The 20824-nt window shown below is 36.2% G+C and overlaps 2 protein-coding genes across 2 annotated transcripts in view; both read left to right on the top strand.

Moving 5' to 3' along the window:
• Positions 1-6581, top strand: part of LOC117120521 (very low-density lipoprotein receptor-like) — a 13344-nt gene extending 6763 nt beyond the window's left edge. The window contains exons 3-6 of the mRNA XM_033265534.1: positions 4682-5198; positions 5319-5710; positions 5814-6053; positions 6571-6581. Coding sequence (XP_033121425.1) covers positions 4682-5198; positions 5319-5710; positions 5814-6053; positions 6571-6581 — 1160 coding nt within the window. The remainder of the gene's footprint in view (positions 1-4681; positions 5199-5318; positions 5711-5813; positions 6054-6570) is intronic.
• Positions 6582-12111: 5530 nt separating this feature from the next.
• Positions 12112-20824, top strand: part of LOC117120522 (ZP domain-containing protein-like) — a 12287-nt gene continuing 3574 nt past the window's right edge. Inside the window, exons 1-4 of the mRNA XM_033265535.1 lie at positions 12112-12279; positions 17652-18052; positions 18442-18547; positions 19151-19337. Of these exons, the coding sequence (XP_033121426.1) occupies positions 12130-12279; positions 17652-18052; positions 18442-18547; positions 19151-19337 (844 nt within the window). The 5' untranslated portion in view covers positions 12112-12129. The remainder of the gene's footprint in view (positions 12280-17651; positions 18053-18441; positions 18548-19150; positions 19338-20824) is intronic.

Raw genomic sequence — 20824 nt, 5'->3', positions numbered from 1 at the left:
TATATATACTGTATAAGGTCAGGGCAGGGCAGAATTGCGACACTGTGAGTTTAGAAGCTATTTCAAACATGTGTATTCGTATAATATATAGTAAGTTACTTTAGTTCCACGATTCTTAATAACAATTCTGTTATCAGGGAGTAAGGGTTCCAGTAAGGGTAAATACGATGCTTAATCGTTCATTTCATTTAATTTTCGAAATTTAACTGATAGTCATGCCTTCAAGTGTATTATCCAATTTCCAATTAGTGTTTTCCAATTTTAATGTTTTTTAATAGCTCTGTAATTTTTTAACGTAAATGTACAATAATTTGTAAATCTCTTGTAATTCAGCCTTTTGGCTGCTACTGGAAGATCAATAAAGAATGAAATGAAAATGAAATGAATTTTCCCACAGCATGGTTGTTCTCTAGTATCTTACCTTTTAAATTATATATAAATATGGATCCTGCCTGACCCAAGCATCATGTTTTTAAAAGCACAATATACTGTTCTTTTCGGCAAACTGGATATCACAAATAGGTTTGTCATGATTTTGGTGAACTTAATTCGGCAAACTGGGTTTCGACAAACTGGTCGGATACCATGCCAAGGAGGCCTACATGGTAGCGATGTCTTGTAGAGGCCAGTCACTGCTAGGCACAGGCATTGGAATTCCCGGCCTAGCAGTATTAGGCCATTAGGGATAGTGGTAAATAAACTGCCTAAAGGCATGTCTTCGGTAAACCAGTCAAAGACAACTATGCAGACAGGCCTAGCTTATATGGGACGCCATTACTGCATTCTGTTTTTCGTTCAGCGCATTATATATTTAGCAGTATGTATCTCTTTTGTAATTACCTACACTCTTTCGTCATTATACTACACAATCAATTTTAGTTTACTGTCACAATATTTAAGGTTGTCCCCCACTTTTTGGCGAAAAATATATAATGTCTGGAGATTTTTGTATGATCGGAAATGCAGAAAAAGGAGGGAAGAAGGAGGAGAAGGATGGGAAAGAGAATGTTTATCCAGTACCCGAGCGAGTTACATTTTCTTGCAATTCATATTGGGGGATCTGGGGAGGGGGGTCATTGGTCCTTACCCCTCCCTTGGGAACAAAAAAAGGGCAAAAAGAAAAGAATTCTAGACCTACCTTTTCAGGACCCGTGAGCTGATTTCTTGCAACGTATGCAACTACTCATTTGTTTATGTATGTATACACACATAAAATAATAAATGAGAAAAATGTACCTGACCTACTTCAAGAGGGGAAAACCTTGAATTTTGAAGAGCTTTAAAAAAGACAATTTAGAAGTCAGGAAAGCTCATCTCCCGCCATCTAGAAATTGAAATTTTTCCGGGGGAACCCGGACCCCCTTTATCTTTGGAGTTCATTGATTAATTGAATAATTTTCAAGGGGTGGGGGAGGAATTTAAAAGTCATTAAAAGACACCACAGAAGTCGAGAAAGCTCATTTCCCGCCACCTAGGAATCAAAATTTTCCCGGGGAAGAACCACAGGACCTCCCCGCTCCCCTTTCGTTTTGGGATTTATCGATTCATGGAAAAACTACGTATGCAACTTATTCAATCTTTTTTTGTGTATGTATACACACGTAAGGCCTAATTACTGTAATAACAATGGGAAAAAATTATCTGACCGTTTTCAAGAGTGGAAGAACGTCAAAATTCAAGGTGTTCCCCTCTTGAAAATTTTATAATGAATCAATGAACCCAGATAAAGGGAGGTTCGAGTTCTTCCCGGGAAAATGTTGATTTATAAATAGTGGATGACTTAAATTTAAAAGACACCTCAGAAGTCGGGAAAGCTCATTTCCCGCCTTCTAGGAATCAAATTTTTCCTGGGAAAGAACACCCGGACCCTCCTTTCTTTTTGGGATTCATCTCATGGAAAAAATCGTATTCAACTACCCGATTTTTTTAAATGTATGTATACACACATAACAGGCCTATTTACCATAATGAGAAAGTTTACCTTACCGTTTTCATGAGGGGGAAAACCTTGAATTAGTCATTAGACACCTAGCTCAAAAGTCGGGAAAGGTCATTTCCCGCCATCTAGAAATCAAAGTTTTCACGGGAGAGGAATGTTGACCCCACCATCTAGATTTGATTGCAGATTTGCATGATTCATATTCCTATTCATCTTATAAGCAGTGGCGTAACAGGGGGGGGGGGGGCAGGGGCAGACTGTCCTCCTGATGATTTTTACCGGGCTGACCAAGCCGTTGTACCGTGCTGGGTAAGAAGAGAAAAGAAAGAGGGGAGAGGGAGGGAGAGAGAAAGAAGGGGAAAGAAAAAGGAAGGAAAAAGGAAAAGAAAAAGAGAAGAGAAAAATAAAGAATAAAATGGAAGATATCGTCGCTCACATCACGAACTAACACAATCAAAGTAGTTTGTGTTAGTTCGTGAAATCATATTAGCGCGTCAAAACGAGCGCGTATTGGTTGTCAAGCAATTTTGTATTCTTTAACACACAAAAAGTCCTTAACGACAACAGCGCGTATTTTGACGTGCTTTTTTGATTTCACGAACTAACACAATTGAATTTAATTGTGTTAGTTCGTGATGTGAGCGACGATATAATGAACAGATATCACAATACCCCGGCCTGCAACCCCTTCTCCACTTCAAAAAGTGTCCATATCGCATTTGATCTAAGCCGCCAAGTATTCTCCGCAGTGGCGTAACCACCGGGGGACAAGGGGAAAATATCCATCGGTGGAAAATCTTTCCCCATTGAATGCCCTTTTCACCCGGGAAAGTGCCTGAAAATCTCAAATTTTAAATCGCATATTTTGTTTACGGTGTCAGATGTGCTCGTTTAGAGTTAGAATTAAATCGGTAAGTATTCCATTTTCAAACATTTACTATGTCAAGTCTTAGAAGTGTTTCGGTCATGATAATTTTAGTGATGTTTAGATCAGTGTGATTGTGTCCTGTTTGTGAGATTTTTAGTGCAGCTATGGTTGTGCTTTCTTATTTAAGTAGGCCTAGGCAGAACGTCGCTAGTCTTTCAATTTGAGGCTGGGCCTAGGTCTAACCTAATATTAGGTATTCCATTAGCTTCTCTACCTAGGGTAGATCTATGCTTAGGTTAAGTTAGGGCCAGGTGTCTAAACGAACAGCGTTATTTTTCTATTTGATATTAATTAGAAATTGCCAGATTATTTTGATGTCTGTATGTGGCAACAGGCTCATCATAGAAGCCATATTGTAATGTTGTGACCATAAATATTTTTTCCATGTTTATACTTAGGAGGTAGGTGTATATCTTGATCTCCAAATATCTTACTAATAAATCAACATCTAATAAGATATCTAATTTACACAATCATGTACAGGCATATAGACGCCATATTGTAATTTTGTAGCGATAAATATTTTTTTCCATGATTATACTTAGGAGGTAGGTATATATTTTGATCTCCAAATATCTTACTAATAATCAACATCTAATAAAATATCGAATAAAATAATAGTAATCGATAATTATATTAAATATATATGTTAGTAAAACAGTATGTGAATTTTGTAACAAATATTGCGCTTCAATCTTATATGTTAATTTACACAATCATGTACTTTCGTTTGCTGATTGTTGGTTGCATGACCTTCTACACCAACCCAGAGAACAGAGGACCCCGCGGAATAGAAAACAAATAACAATAGAGGGTGCACGTCATCGGATGATATCGGCCGATGACGAAATGATTTGAGATTAGGTCATTTACCTGATAAAGATACTATTTCGAAACCGGTTTAAACACTGTATTATTTAAACAAGTTTAAATATTAAAAAGCATATTGTTGATAAAGCATTTATTTAAATACTGAAAAGCATATTGTGGATAAAGCATTTATTTAAAAAATGAAAAGCATATTGTTGATAAAGCATTATTTGATTTAAAGATTTTAATACTGAGAAGCACGATATGCATAAACCATTTTTTTTACAGATTTAATTTCTGTGAAGCATGTTCTTCATTTAGCCACTTTTTTAACCGTTTTACATATTGAGAAAATATTTAAAAATGTTTTAAATATTTTTTTGTTAAAACAGATTTAAATACTGTGAAGGCTATTGTGGATAATACTTTATTTTACATATTTAAATACCATGAAGCCTATTGTGGTTAACAATAAAACAAGATCGACTACTAACATGTCTACTAGTATATTATTATGTTGTTTTGTAGCATTGTAAACAACATTATTGAAACCCATTTAAACCTTTAATACTAAAACTAAAAATTAGTACTGTAGACCCTTTTATGTACTAAAGTACTTATTAGTATTTACATGAACTGCATGCTCGCAGCAGTTTACGTTCTATTAGAAACTGCTAGTAATATTACTAGAAATCGTACGTGTTAATTTAAACATTTGTAAATCGATAAAATTATTGTAGGTTACCCAAAGTACCGGTAATACATTTCCATAGCTTCCTGGGGGCGTTGGCTCCAGCACTAACGGCTTACACGTCTCCTCGAAAGACGGTGCGCTATCATAACTTGTATTTCAGCTCTTCATAGAGAGCAGAGGATGAATTTGAACCAGTAACCAAAGATCTGAAAGGATAGCCATGGTTCAGTGCACACAGTGGCTACCATCAGTTAATCCGACTGAGTTAGTTGCTCTCACAAACAGGTTATTTTATTATTTTCCTTTAAAGATTTTGATGAGTGCAAGCAGGTGAATCCAAATGTGTGCAGCCAGGGATGTAATAACCATGACGGTGGATACAGTTGCTATTGCCAAGACGGATACGATCTAATAAACCAAACTTACTGCCAAGCTATTGGACCAGATCCACTCATCCTTCTTGCAGACCGTTACTTAGTGCGTGAATATGACCCACTTTTGATAAAACACCGAACGATCTCACCAAATCTGAACTATGCCGTGGCTTTAGACTACGATATCAAGGAGATGCAGGTCTACTGGTCTGACAGGAATGAGGATACGATCTACCGTACTAACATAAATGGATCGGGTTTGCCCGAAGTTGTAATCAGTGGATATGAAACATACGGAATGTGTATAGACTGGATTTTTCGTAACATTTACTGGGCTGATAGGAGTACCAAAACCATTCATGTTGCAAGCCTTGAAGATCTAAGCAAACGTTCCATTCTTATTCCAGATATTACGCATACACCAGAAGGTCTTACTCTTGACCCAAAAATTGGGTATGTTTTATAAAAACTTATATTTATATTTAAATTATAACAACTAATTATTGTGTTTTTTTCAAAATAAATGTAAAAGATTCATATTTTTTTTATAGCAATTGATTTTTTTTTTTATAGCTACATGTTTTGGTCTGTGTATAGTGGGAAAATTGAACGCGCAGGAATGAATGGACAGCAAAGACTAGTCCTCGTTGACACCGACATTAGCTCTCCAGTTGGTCTGACTACTGACCTGACTACTAATCTTCTTTTCTGGGTGGAACAAGGGAGTTACAGGTTAAATAGCATTGACTACAACGGCCATGGTAGACGCACAATACTTAGTTCATATTCAATTCTACCTCGTCCATTCGGTATTACCGTATTCGAAGATTATGTTTACTTGACAGACTTGCAAAGGAAAGCTATAATTAAAGCCAACAAATTTAATGGAAAACATACTATGTTGGTTGGAAACCTTAATCATCCCTTGGGCATCCAAATATATCACCCTCAAAAACAGATCAAGGGTAAGAATGTATTCTTTAAAAAGTAAATGTTTAGAAAATCATTCATATGTTTAATTTTGCTAAGAGTTCCGTTTTATCGTTATTTGCCTCTTCTTCCTTTCAGGAATTATTAACCATTGTGAAGGACATAACGGTGGATGCTCTGATCTGTGTGTAGCTGCCCCTAAATTGAATGATAATTCCGTGAAGTATTCGTGTCTTTGTCCATCAAACTCCTTTCTACTGCAAGATGGACGTACATGTGAGGGATCGGAAGTGAATCCTCTGACACCACCATCTTCAACAGTCAGTCCACCAGAAGAAAAGAGGACCACACAAATGAGGACCGATAATATTAACGATGGTAAACCACAAGCCCCTTTTTTTTTTTTTTTCCTCTGTTTTTTCCCCATTTGATGATATTCTAATTATGGAAAAGGTGTCTAAAACGGGCCCCTTAAGGGAAAACGTAATTTGATAGCAACCTTATAATGCCAGAAATGTCATTGATTCAAATATTGTTAAATTAACTACTAATAAACAAATACTCAATGTACGAAATATATTTATCTCTAATATTAAATGAACAAAAACTGATTAAACAACACTATTTAATTTTGCACTTTAAGGATAGATAAAGGTAGTGTCAAATGGACCACCGCCTAAAGTTGGCCTAGGCCTACGGGATCATTCAAGCCTAAAACGAGACCCTTTTAGAACGGGCCCATTTTAGGCTATTGTTTCCAGGCCTGATAAAATTGCATTTGTGTAAAACAAACAACATTCCTGTTGTAACTTTCCTTCTAATAACTATTTTATTATAACAAGCTATTATGATACAAAATTACACCAAGGATAAAATTGTTGATACTTTTTCGTAGAAATTGTTTAAGTGGCTCTAACTGTCAATGAATCAACTGTATGACATCATTTGACTAATTTTGTTTCTGTCTTAACAAATTTGTGGTGGAAGCAGAACAGGTGGGGACCAGTTTTAGGTTGGGCCCGTTATACCTACAAACTTAACGTTTATTTTACTATTATTATAAACATTATTATTATTATTGTCGTCATCGTCATCAACCTCAACATCACTATAATCTTCATTATATTTAACAAATTCATCATCAAACATCACCAATATTAACAACCATCATTATTATTATTAATAATTAATTATTATTAATAATAAATATTAATTATTATTAATAATTATTAATGACTAAAATAAAGTAACATAACAAATGGATATTGTGAATAGGTTGAAAAGTGACAAGAAGTAATATTATTACCTTACAATATGTTTTTATCCGGTAAATATCAAAAAATGGAATCAGATAATAAGCCGTACATATTCAATGGCACAATATCACTAGGAATTATATTATTATTCTGGGTAGAAAGAGACAAACAATTTTGCTCAAACATTTATTTCATTGATTATATTTCCATGTGTGAAGTAAAAATAAGTATAACAGCCATTTAATAGTATGTTTTGAGTTTAATTTAATACATTTTACTATGCGCCTTTTATTGTGTAGTAAATTTGTTCAGATTATATATAAATTATAATATATTAAATTGTTGTGTGTATAAATTGACATTCGGCAAACTGGGTTTCACAACTTTCGAGTCTGCAATTTGGCATTCGGAAAATTTGGTTCCGGTAATGTGGAGTCGTCAATCTGATCAGATCCTCGAGGTTAAATTCTGTAGTCGATAAACTAAAAGCCTTAATTTCGAAAGGTATTGTGTTTGATCAAATCAACTACCAATATATGTCAGTTGTGCGATTTGTTGACTTTATATTATTGTTTACCATAGTGAAACAAAATAAAAATAATATATTAGTATAATTGTAAAAAATGTGATCAATGAATTTGGTCAAAACATAATATTTTCATAACAATGTAATAACACAGTGACCAATAGTTACCGATAAAGCGATAATGCAAGGAACAACTGGGTAACATAGTTAGAATCAAATTTCTATACATTTTCTTTTAACTTATTTCATTAGAGTAAATAACATATATACCTCTTAGCTAATTTATACCAAAACCAGTAGGTCTAGTCGTCAAAATGCCAGACAAAGATATCTTGGATGGCTCGCATAAATGTCTCAATTAAACAAGCATCTGAATTATTATATAAAACTAAATAATTTTTTATGGACAGTAGCAGCGGATACATATACAGGTCAAACATGACTTTTTTTGAAAAAAATTTAAATTTTAGAAAATAGATGCATATTCTGAATAATATTTTTAAAAAATCACCAGTGGAAGCCTACTATATTATTCGTTTTGACTATTCTACGGAGGCATCAAATAAATTCACAAAAGAATGGTTCTGGTAGTAAATTAATTTTAATTGAGTAAGGTGAAATCAACTGCACAACAAACGCACGTAAAATTGTAACGTGAACAAGAAATTATTAATTCAGAAAATCACAATGGGGTGCTCTGAATAAGGCCAAAGGCGGTCGCATGCAAGGACGGTACGTCAGCAGCTCATTCAAATTGGACATTTCAAGCCTAGGTTATTGGAAAGTGAAAGTACAGTACTCTTAGAGTCAGGATAAACATGATTTTGAGTAATTGCCTTTCAAAGTAAGTGCATACATTGTTTAATAGTCTGAATGAACTATGAACAATAACGTTAAATAAACAATTTGTTAACCACCTCCAGAACTAATACTTTGGGACATGATTAATAAGAGATAAAACTGTTGATCTATTTTTATTTCGTATTACACAATACCTTGAGAAAAAAAAATACTTGCCCTAATGGGAAATTTCAGGGGTGTATGCCACTCGGCCTCCTAGCTCAGTTGGTTGAGTATTTGAACGGTAATCGGAAGGTCCAGGGTTCCAGTCCCGATGGAAAAAAAAAACGTTTTTCTCAAATAATGTAAAAAAGATATCAACTCACTGTGATTAGAGTTTGCAAAGATATGAGAATATAACCTTACATTTTCACCTCTATTTGCATATTTAAAGACGTTTAAAAAAAACCAGAGGATCCACTAATTAATCTTAAATAAAACAAAAAGACAGTAAAAAGACAGAGACATTTTGAGATTCAACGTTTCGATCTATTTGATCATTTTCAAGAAATTTTACTGATGAGAAAATCTCACCCATCCATATAATATATGGACAATCCATATAATATTTATCTTTTTTACATTATTATTATATAACATTTTTATGTTTCCAATATTTACGAAAGAAAATAAAAACCGACCAATAAGATTAAAATCAAAGTTATAACTAGCCAATTAAAAGCGAGGTAATTTTAAAATGAGGTGGGTCTTACATTAAGTATATCACTTGTTATTGTGAATAAACAATGAATAATCGACAATTATTAACAATTGTATAGTAGCCTGGGAATGCTGGCTGAATAAATGTCTTTACTCATATTGCGATAGCATACACATTTTTAACTTGTGCATACAAATTACTGAATTTAAAAAATGTGTACCCTGATTTTTAAACCTAAAAAATATAATAGAAATAATAAAACACTTCCAGTGACCGGAAGTGTTTCTATCATTTTTCGCTGTAAACCGATGGGTAGACATTTTTTTAAATACACTAAATTCTATGTTCAAGTTGATAACTTTTATGTTACTTCAAAATGGGCAAGTTAATTTCAAAAAAATATTTTTATGATTTTTTGGTTATTTAGCATGGGACAATACATCTTTAAGTTATTTTTCAAACAATTAGTGCATATGACTGAATTGTAAATTCTGTAATTACATTCTTGATTTTCCAAAGAAATACAAAATTCTTTGTATGCAATTTGTTCACAATTGGCTATTTTAAAGCTAAACTGCCACATCATAATGTACTTTTGTGTTGGCAGCCATTTAGAATGATCAAATTTGACTTCAATAAAGCAAATTGCTATAATTAGCAACTTAGCATAAAATGTTTTAAAGCCTTTTAAACAAACAAATTCCTTTAATTCGACCCCTTCCAAAGCCCTATACAATGTCGAGGCTTTATTAAACGTATTTCATATGGACGTTCATATTTTATATTCAAATTAGACCCTTAGATAAAATATTTTCGCTTGAAATGTACCAGATTTGTTATATCAGCGATATACCCTAAATCAACTGGATGTAGCCTCTACCCCTTGCGTTATCATTGGGATTTTCAGCTTGACTAAAATACAAAAATTAATAGTAGTAGATTCTCATTTCAACAATAATTTTTATTTAGGATGTTTTTATATATCTTCGGAGACATCGACCTCTTAGCCAAGAGCAAAAGGTAAATTTAATCGATTAAAGATCCTATAAAAAAAAAAAAAAAAAAAAAAAAAAAACAGTTATGTTAAACTTAAAACTAGTTCAGACTAGGTGGATAAACCCGGCTCAACTTTATCCACCTGCCAGTCTGAACTAGGTGGCTTATCACAAGCCGGTAATAGTAACTCGCACCGGCGTGTCACCGTGGTCAGCTTTTAAAAACAGGGCTTTTATCGCTGTGTAGGGTCTCGTGTTGACCTTAGGTAAAAATGACCAATCAGCATTTAATTACGTGCCCTGTGAGCGAGCGTATGTTTCACGCGCAATGTTTCGAAACTCGTTTCCTGGTAACGGTTCAATAATATGCAAATTCTCGCGCCTGCCTAATCAAGCTAGTCTGAACGCCCGCCAAAGTTAAGACGGGCTTTACCTTGAGTCAAGCTTAACATAAGCCTGGCTTATCCTAACTCTGAACGTAGCCTAAATCATATTAATCCCAGCTTCTACCCAAACATTCTCTCAGCAGCATCTGGGAGTTTTAACTTGACTAAAATACCAAACTTAACTGTGTTCTATGCTTTGCCCGTAGACTGGCATGTAAACAATAATGCTTATCTTTTTTCTTTTTCATATTTTCAGAGACATCTACCTTGTGGTCAACAACAAAAGGTAAATTTATTTAAGGCAACTCAACAAAAGGACGCACATCTCGGGACATCAAAGGATATAACTTTGTCATCGAAACTCTACGCGTCGCGCGCCCCTACACGCTTGACTAAGGCCTAGTTCAGACTAAGTGGATAAACCCGGCTCAACTTACCGGGTTTATCCATCTGCCAGTCTGAACTAGGTAGGTTATCTCAAGCTAGGTTGTGTTTCTATAGTAGCTAGGACTGCCACCATGTTTAACATTTTTAAGCCGGGCTTTAATCGCTGCGAGGGGTCTTGCGTTGATCTAAGGTAAAAAAAATGACCAATCAGCATTCAATTACGTGTTCTTCGAGCGAGCGTACGTTTCTCGCAAACGTGGTTACGGTTCATTAATATGCAAATATGCCGCCCGTCAAAGTTAAGCCGAGATTAACCTTGATCTAGGCTTAACGTAAGCCTGGCTTATTTTCAAGTCTGAAAGTAGCCTAAGATTTATATGCCCTAATCGTCACAAAAAAGATAGCGACCAAACCATAAATAAATAAATGTTCTGTAGCTACTCAAATTTTCGTTTTGTGCACCTTGGTCCAACATTGTCAAAATGATAGTTTAATGTTATATAACATGAATTTTTATTTAAAAAAAAAACCCCATAAATTTACATTTGCTATAAATGTTCATGTTGTTGGACAATTTTCACTAATCAAAATGTAAGTCGTGGTAAAAAAAAATCAGATGTCACAGACATTGCGAAGTACCCAAAAGTTAATAAAATAGTAACTAACACCATAAAACGTATGTGCTAGGATCGAGGGGCGGAGCTCAGGCATTTTTGATAATGTTAGGTCTTAGTTAATCTTAACTGGGGGGGGGGGGGGGGTCATTTTTTATACCCTACATGCGTACGGGCCTGAACTGGGAATGGAATGTGATCAGTTGGACCACCAACCACAGATCGACTCCAGTCCAGTGGCGTCGAGAGCCAGTAAGGGCAAAAGGTAAACAACTCACAAGCCCCCCCCCCACCCACCTTCACTTGGGCCTCATGTGGGTTTGATGATGAAGTGGGGGAGGAACTCGATGATTAAATGAGGTGAGCTAGCTCACTAAATAAGGTGATTATGAGGTGATTTTTTATCTACTTGACCGTTAATTTTTTGCATCGAACATTTTCTATAGTTTGTGACTGGGGTACTGATTTTTAAGGGGACGTTCTCCATCCCCTAGATACGCCACTGTTCAATTCTAACATAATACAAAAATCTATTCACTCTTCCATAATGAATATTGTATGGTTATCTCTCTTGTCTTTTATTTTGTTTAGCGATATCTCCAACACCTTCAGAAAATGATCTGAATTCAAAAATTGGTAAGTAAATGTGTTGCCATAAGTAGCTTATGTCTTCTTACATCCCATTAATGCTTGGCATGTCTATCTCAGTCCTACATACAACTGGGCCTACTTATAGTTCAGGCAATCTTTAATGCTGTTTTTGCAGATGTTGTTTGCAGTGATTCGTACATGACTGTATACTTGGATTCTTCAATTAATAACGTCGATACAGTGCGTTTTCTGGACTCAACATGCACCACTGCCGGATATGTTTATCGTAATGGTAGTCGATGGGTTTACATGTACACTCGTTACGACCAATGTCAAACATCAATGACGGTAAAATCGATTAGAGACTTAGTTTATATTAATGATTGTTGTACACATCTTATACACATTTACAGTAATGTTGCTTTAAAAGAAGCGGTTGGCGCAATGGTTGTGGCTCGGACCCTTAACCAACCTTAATATATAACAGACTGCTGTGCAGAAGGAGTGACTAACCACCCCCAGCCTTGCACAGTCTGAACAAACGCAAAGGAAAGAGAAACGGGCACTCTGGCCTACGAGCCCAGAGCTTCAGGTTTCGACCTTTACCTTTACCTACCTTACACTCATACACTCCAGAGGCAATTACCTGTGGAATCTATAGTTTGGCCATATACGCCTCCAATTGTTGTTGTTATGTAGACGGACGATTTTGCGGTGTATGATAATTAAAGATAGGCCTAGTTTATAACTTATATTGCATGCTGTGTTATTTGTACATTGTTGATCAATGTGGGGGGATACAACATTGGCGACGAGGATCCACGGATTGCTAGGATATTAGAGCTCCGCCTCAAATTAGTGTATTACTGTAGATTATACAGGTTTAGTATTACCTATTATTCTCAGAGGCGGATCCAGGATTTAAACGAGGGGGTTCAAAGTGTTTCCAAAAAACCGCAAATTGAAAGGGGGGTCCAGGGGACCCCGGGAAATTTTTGATTCCAAGATGGCCGGAAAAGAGCTTTCCGACTTCTAAGGAGTCTTTCAATGCCCTTTAAGTTCTTCAAAAATCAAGGTTTTCCCCCTTTGGAAAAAAGGTCAGGTAATTTTATCTCATTCTTTAGGCCTATCATAGAGTAAAAAAAATCAAAGACAGGCAATATATTATTATATTGCAACAAACTTGAGTAGTTAGATATGTAGTCTTTCTTCCATGGATCGATAAACCGATACGCTGAAGAACTCACTTTCGTACATACATAATTGCAGAACCAAAAACTTAATTGAAAACTAGTTGGGCTAAGCCTAGTTTATCTGATCTTCCAACCTATGCCTAGATAGGTTAGCATGCTCTTTGTAAGCCAGGACCATTGTATTTTGTTACATTTCTTCACAGATGGGGAGGTGGAGGGTCCGTCCGAACCCCTTGACCCCCCTGAATCCGCCACTGATTCTAAGATGGCTACAGCAGCAACGCCAACGGTTGTCAAAACTTGGTCACTCAAAGCGCAAGCATTCGTGCCGGATGTAAACTCCTTGAAAGCAGGCAAACAATGGACGGACGGGCTGGCTCGAAGGCATAGAGCTTGTGTTCCGTTTTCCAGAAATTGTTGACGGCTAAGAAGAAAAGCGTGCCCTCTTAATTTACGGGGGTAGAGAGCTGCGCTGATTATACAAGTCTCTCGACGATATTTGTGGACCAAGACCCATATGCAAAACTAAAAACTAAGCTAGACAAATGATTTAAACCTCAGGTAAACACGCACCATGCTATATATTTTTATAACAGAAGCCTGCACCTAACGAGGGTACCGTCCAACACGCTTCACGGCTGCGGTAGAAAGCACTTGATTACAAATACTAAGAACGAATTTTGGAACATATGAAAACCATTACACAAGAACGGTTGATCACAAAGGTAAGCGACAAGAAATGGGATCTACAAACCTTCCTTAAGGAGGAAGCGCAACAGAGGAGACAATAACCCAGGTGCGTGATATGCGAGACACATCGACCGCCGTAACAGAAGAAGACCATCATATTGCAATTAATCGCATTGGACTAACGCAGAATCGTCCACACGTCCCTACAAACAGCAGTAGGATGCCAAAAAAGGTAAATCAACCAACCAGGCCCCATGAATACCAGACCCAATACTGTAGGTACTGCAGGTTGGCTAACGGCACCGACCCTATAGAAATTGCCTAGTATAATATGGTCACCAGTGCAGAGAGTGTGGTGGCAGGAATCATTTTAAAAGGATATGTCTGAAAAAAAAAACCGAGAAAAGGAGCATATAGGTTGGACGAAGTCGACAAATGCTAAACGAACAAACACAGATGAGACTAACTCAAACTTGAAATCTCCAGCAAAATAAATAAATGATTTGATAAAAAATGTCTAGATCTATAAAAAAAAAACAAAAAAAAAAACATGTACGACGAAATTTTAAATAAATTCAGAAGAAGTCGCACACAAGTCACATTAAATGATTATCTCAAGAGAAAAAAGGCATACAAAACAATGCTCAGAACTAAAAAGAACAAATTTCTTGATATCTCACGAAATAAATTTATCAATTCTATTAAAAAAGAAAATGGGAAATTGTTTTGGATGATCAACTGATTGATCAACATTTGGTGATATTCCCCATGTATTGAACCAGAGGAATGATATTTTGCTGGGTGGAAGAACGCACAATGCTACTCTAGAGACTGTTTTGCGGTGTGCGGTAGAACACAACATTACTTTCAACCGTGAGAAATTTCAGTTTGGAGTGACAGAATTAGAGTTCTATGGATATAAATTCAGTAAAGATGGGCTTAAGCCAACAGAAGAGAAAGTGAGAGCTGTCAAAGAAGCTAAAGCACCTGATACCAAAGAAAGTGTCCGAAGTTTCTTTGGTATGATCTGTTATCTCTCCAAATTCATACCTAGATTTACAACATTAACAGCGCCGCTCCCAGAACTAACACGCAAAGATACCAAGTTCAAATGAAATGCACTACATGAACAGGCTTTCCAAGTTCTGAAAGAAAGCTTTAAAATGAAAGCACAATGGCACATTTCAATCCTAAATTACTAAATATTGTACGTACAGAAGCAAGCTTCAATGAGGGATTGTCAGCAGGCCTATTTCAACAGACAAAGAAAGGCATCCAACCTGTTCATTTTATCAGCAGAACTATGACGGACACAGAGAAGAGATATAGGCAAACAGAAAAAGATGCACTGGCAGTTAAATTGGCAAAGGATAGGTTGAGCATGTACTTACCAGGAGCTCCAAGATTTAAAATTATCACAGCTCCCAAACCACTCATTCCCATGTTTTCAAAAGCGACAACTAAACTCCCCCCCCCCCCCCTATGATTGAGAAATGGGTCTTGAGCATGCAGGATGTGGATTTAGAAATGATTTACGAACCCGGCAAAGACGAAACAGATCCACTTGACTTCTTATCCAAACATCCACTACCCGAAACAGACTCAGATGAAACAGAGCTCATCATTCGGCAGATAATTACAGATGAACACGTCATTGTTACTGACCAGAAAGAAACTGCAACTGACAGCCAACTACAGAAACTCACTAAGATAATCCAACTTGGCCAGTGGGAGATGCACAGAAAGGACCCAGATGTTGCACCATTCTATCACATTCGACATGAACTCAACACTGCTGAAGGGTTATTTTTCAGAGATAGACAAATTGTCATACCAACATCCTTGCAGAGAAAGGTGGTGAAAATTGCTCATAACAGGGGACACCTAGGCATGACATAGACCAAGAGGACGCTTATTGAACGGTATAGGTTTCCATCTTTAAACAGCGTAACGGAGAAAATAGTGGGCCAGTGTTGTGGAGTTACAACAAATGAACACAGACAAGAACCAGTCAAACCCGCTGAAATTCCGGAACAACCATGGAGCACAGTATCGGCAGATTTTGGTGGACCATATCCAGATGGTCATTACAACTTAATAGTTAATGATAAATGATCTAGATACCCAGAGGTAGAAAGACGGTACTCAACTGCATTTAAACCAACTAAGCACAAACTGAATAAGATTTTCAAACAATGGTAACCTCAGAGATTCGAGACGGACAATGGCCCACCATTCCATGAAAAAGACTTTGCGAATTTGTTGCAGTAGAAGAGGGCTTTTACCACCATTTGGAGACAACTGAACATGCAAGAGCCAACGGGGAAGCAGGTAGCTTTATGAAACAAGTAAATAAGACAGAACAGATAGCACATCTTCAGAACAAGAATACAAATGAAGCTATGCAAGACATGTTAATGGAATTCATATCTACTCCACACCAAGCGACTGAGGTGAGCCCATACCAGGCAATGAATAAGAGACAAGTAAGAACCAGACTTTATCACACTGAATAAGAGAAAGCATCAGATCATGTTGCGACACAGATTAACGATAATGACAGAAAATACAAGGAAAGAATTAGTAGAAACAGAAACAACAAGCATACCAAAGAACACTCATTCATTGTTGGAGATTATATACTGCTCAAACAACAGAAAAGAAACAAATGGTCTACAGCATATGAACCAGCGTTCTACATAATATTCAAAATAGACGGATCATCCATAGGTGCACGACGAGTCACATAATATGGTAGACAGACATACAGAGATTCTTCCAAATTCAAATTAGCCAAACAATTCATAAATGATGAAGATGGAGGAGGATTGAAGAGAAAAGCTTCTTAGAGAAACGGTGGTCCAACCTGACCCACCACAAACAGATTTATTACATCACCCTGATGCCGATCAGAACCAGGCAACACAAGCAGCACCACCAACCAACACCGAGGACACACATGACAGAATTCGCAGACCAAGGAGACTACACAGACCCCCAGAACATTTGAAGGACTTAACCTGTATTGATTATAGCGGTGACTAAATATTGTTGCGTCGATCAATATAATTATTATCGACATGGGCAGAATAATACACAGAAATATTTTATCCGGAGGATAGTCCACCCTTGGATGGCCAATTGTGTTCTTATGGAATGTTAATTGTGTTTATATAAGTGTTCTTAATTGAATAGAGAACTTTCACTTGTTACTTGTGTTACGGATTAATTTGGATTTCAGAGCAGTCAACTTGATATTTTTACAGGAGCTACTACACAAATCATTCAGAGACAATTGGAACTCAATAACATTTTGAAACATATATTAAACTCAAAATAACATACATAAATACATTATATTTTAGAATAGTAATAAATAATCTTCTTTAAAGAAATGGAGGAATGTAGTATCTATCGTAGTTTGGCCTAACGGCCTCCCATAGTTGTTGTTGTTGTTGTTATGTAGACGGACGGTTGTCGGTGTATGATAAGCTTTATTGAGGTTTGTGTCGCCAGATCGCTTGTTATACGAGTCGAATTTAAAATGGTTTACACAACAATAATCTAATGCATTGCAAGTGTAAACCAAGTTTCACGCGACAAAATGCTTATATTTTAGAACGCCAATTAAGGTGTGTGCGGCAACAATTAAGTTTACCCGAACACTAGCTATAATCTACTGACCAGGAAACCCAAAGCCCATCGCAAAAAACTTGGATACGGTAAAATAAATTTATTAGCAACGCCCTGGTAAAAGTAGACAAAATAAAACAAGGGAGATCACAATCTCTTCTGCATCAAAAATATTCTACACATAATTATCGTTTTAATTTTCAGTCGACACCGACTTCTACAACGTACCACAACCAAATCATCGTATCTGCACACAGGAACTCATTGATTCACCGAAAAGACGACATTCGCATTTCAGTTGAGTGCGAACTTGCAAATAAAGGGCGCTCTTCTGTTAGTTTCGATCCAATGGGCACTAGTGAAGATTTTACCAAGCGAGAACATGGTAATTTCACGTTTACGATGGCGCTCTATACCGACGCCAACTACTCTACCACTTACCCTGATTGGCAGTATCCTGTAGAAATGAACCTCGGTAGTAATGTTTTCGTTGGTGTAAGTGTTAAAACTTTCACGAATGACATGGCTCTTTATGTTGATTCATGCAAAGCGACATCTAACCCTGACCCGGATGTACATCCACAATACAAATTAATAGAAAACAGGTAATGTAAGTTATTAACATTTTCCAAATACCATTTAATTACCTTATGTGGTTAGCAATTAACACTATTAACAAAGTATAGTATAACGTTTTTGGCTCAAACACTTATACTGTGCTGAAGTCTGTCAATATATCTTTCCCACTAATAATGTATTTATATAAAACACCTTTATATCGATAGCACATACAATAAAGAGTGGTGTGTTCACAAGATAACAGCATATATAGGAAAACTTAAAACTAACAGATTGATTGAAATTGAGAACACAGATAAAAAGGAATTTTGTTTATACACATTACTTAAGTAATTTCAATGAAAAAATAGCTGAATATAATAAAATAAATAGGTATATATAAATCAATGATGCTTTGTAATGTCTTTCTTCTCAGTTGTGGAGTGGACTCGACCATTCAATTTGATGGACAATCAACATCAAATGAGACATCATATGTTTTTTTTTCATTTGAAACCTTTGGCTTTGATGACTTCTCTACGGTATGACCAGCTCCATAGACTGTTATTTTAATTTTAATTAATAAATGTTTAGTAAATTATGATATTGGTTTTTGACAACTATGATTATAACGGAAAAGTAAATAATAACGGTTTGTAAATAAAGTACCAGGTTTTACTCAACTACTGATCACTTGGCGAAGTTGATGATCTGTATAAAATTCGTATATACTGTATATAAGTATAGCCTATCAACGAAAAATGTTACTTATTAATAATAATAATAGTAATTGTTATTGTCGTGATGGAATAATAGACAATAAAATAATAATAATAATATTAAATTGCTATTTATAGAGCGCATATTGCAAGAACTGCCTATATGCGCTCTACAACAACTAAAAGGATTAAAAAACAAAGTATAATAAATATAGTAATAATAAGGTTTGATTGCAAGCAGTGCACGGTCTCTTAAAGTCAACCATCCGCCTCTGCTCTGGCTCTTGTTTAAAAGTACCCCTGATAATAATCACAGCTTTCAAAATAACTTTTTCTGCATAAGGTAATAATTTAGTCTGCATAGGTAAAAGTGTGATGTAAACGTACAGTCTACTTATTGCTATTTTAATAAATCTCATATTACAGGTTTTTATTCACTGCCAACTATCTATATGTAATGAAAGCGACTGGCGATGCCATCGAGACTGCTACCAACGTCGGCGTCGAGATATCGCTGATCCTGATAAATTGTCGGATACCATTCCGATTGTTCTTGGGCCTGTAATACTGAAGCGATCAGAAAAAGACTCAAACGTCATTCTTGACACCCAAGGTAATATGGTAATTACTAGTACACATTTCATTTATTTCCTCAAACTTCCTAATAAAATCAAAGCAATACAAATTAGAGCAGAACACATAAATCAAGTGATGGGAAAAACAAAAAGCAAACTAATGGACCTTTCCGTCAAATTTACTAAGGCGCGATCTACAAATTATCCCCAACGACAGAAACGGGTCAAACACGTTTACTATTGTTATATGACAAGCTCCCAAACGCGTCTGTGAAATGCCGTTTGGAAGCTTGTCGTTCGAGCCGTTTATCGTTACCTGTAGGTTTTATAGAAGAGAAAGCAATCGCCAGTAACCTTGCTACCCAGATTATATTGTGCGATGTTCGAATTGACCTATCAAAACAAGTACCTTTTGCCCAACTTTCTAATTCCCACGTGCCTGCACAGCCCGCACAATACAGCATGCAAACACTGACTTGGATCAGCCGCAGTTGAAGAAGTTCGTTGCGGCGATCACGTGCAATGCTACGGCATTGTGTTTTACTGTGTAGGCTATATGAATTTAATACATGTTTGTATTATTATATATATTATTATGTTTTAAAAATGGTTAAACCATGGCACATGTTTATATTGCTGAACAAGGCAGTCGGCTATTCCCTTCTTGCGGAGCAGCAGCGCGTGGTATATGCCTATTTCAAACAGTTTATTTCCGTTCATGACAAAGTAAGAATATCGATACGAAACAAAGTGAATTGATTTTATTTCTGAATGGGACCGGAAGTGGCAGGATTTGGCAGAAAAGGATACGATGTGTCCGACAAAAAATCACGAGGCAAATATTAAAACAGTGTAAATTTTTATTTCATTTCCTTCAACTTAACTTATATACTGAGATGGTGTCCGGCGGGAGATAGTTGTTACTATCATAGTTTAACTTTTATCTATCAGAATCTAGCCCCGAATCCTAGACTCATGTATTTAAAGCGGCCTGTAGCATGTGTATACAGCATTGATTTGTATTTTTTGTCGATGGATAAATAAATGTCCGAATATAAGAATTGAATACTGTTTTCTGTACACTACATGTTTGTTTGGGTCAGTTAAGAATTAGCACTTAATTAGGCCTATTAATGAAATACAACGGTACACAAACATTCACTTGTATGTTTTATTTATATTTTGACATTAACATAGGCCTTTAACACTCAATATTATTTTTATTTAACATAAGCCAATAAACAGCTTCCACACATAGAATAACAGTAGGCCTAACCAATAAAAATATATAAAATACAAAACAAGATTTATGCAAGATTTTAAAAAAACTGTACAGAAGTCTCCGCCCGGCAGGCAGACAAGGCCATACTTTAAACTGGCATCCAGGCACTCCATCGAACTCCTATTGTTAGCATCTCAACTGACCCACTTCTGTCAGAGCGGCGCTCAAAGCGAATTTCTGTAGACCAAGGAGGAAAGTTTTTTCCTCCATGTATAGATAACACCGGCCACACAGTCAGTGACA

This window comes from Anneissia japonica, unplaced genomic scaffold (genome assembly GCF_011630105.1).
Source record: "Anneissia japonica isolate Jap-2015-1 unplaced genomic scaffold, ASM1163010v1 scaffold287814_len66955_cov115, whole genome shotgun sequence".
Lineage (NCBI taxonomy): Eukaryota > Metazoa > Echinodermata > Crinoidea > Comatulida > Comatulidae > Anneissia > Anneissia japonica.
Note: the sequence above shows the minus strand (reverse complement) of the source record. Positions and strands in the feature narration are given on the sequence as shown.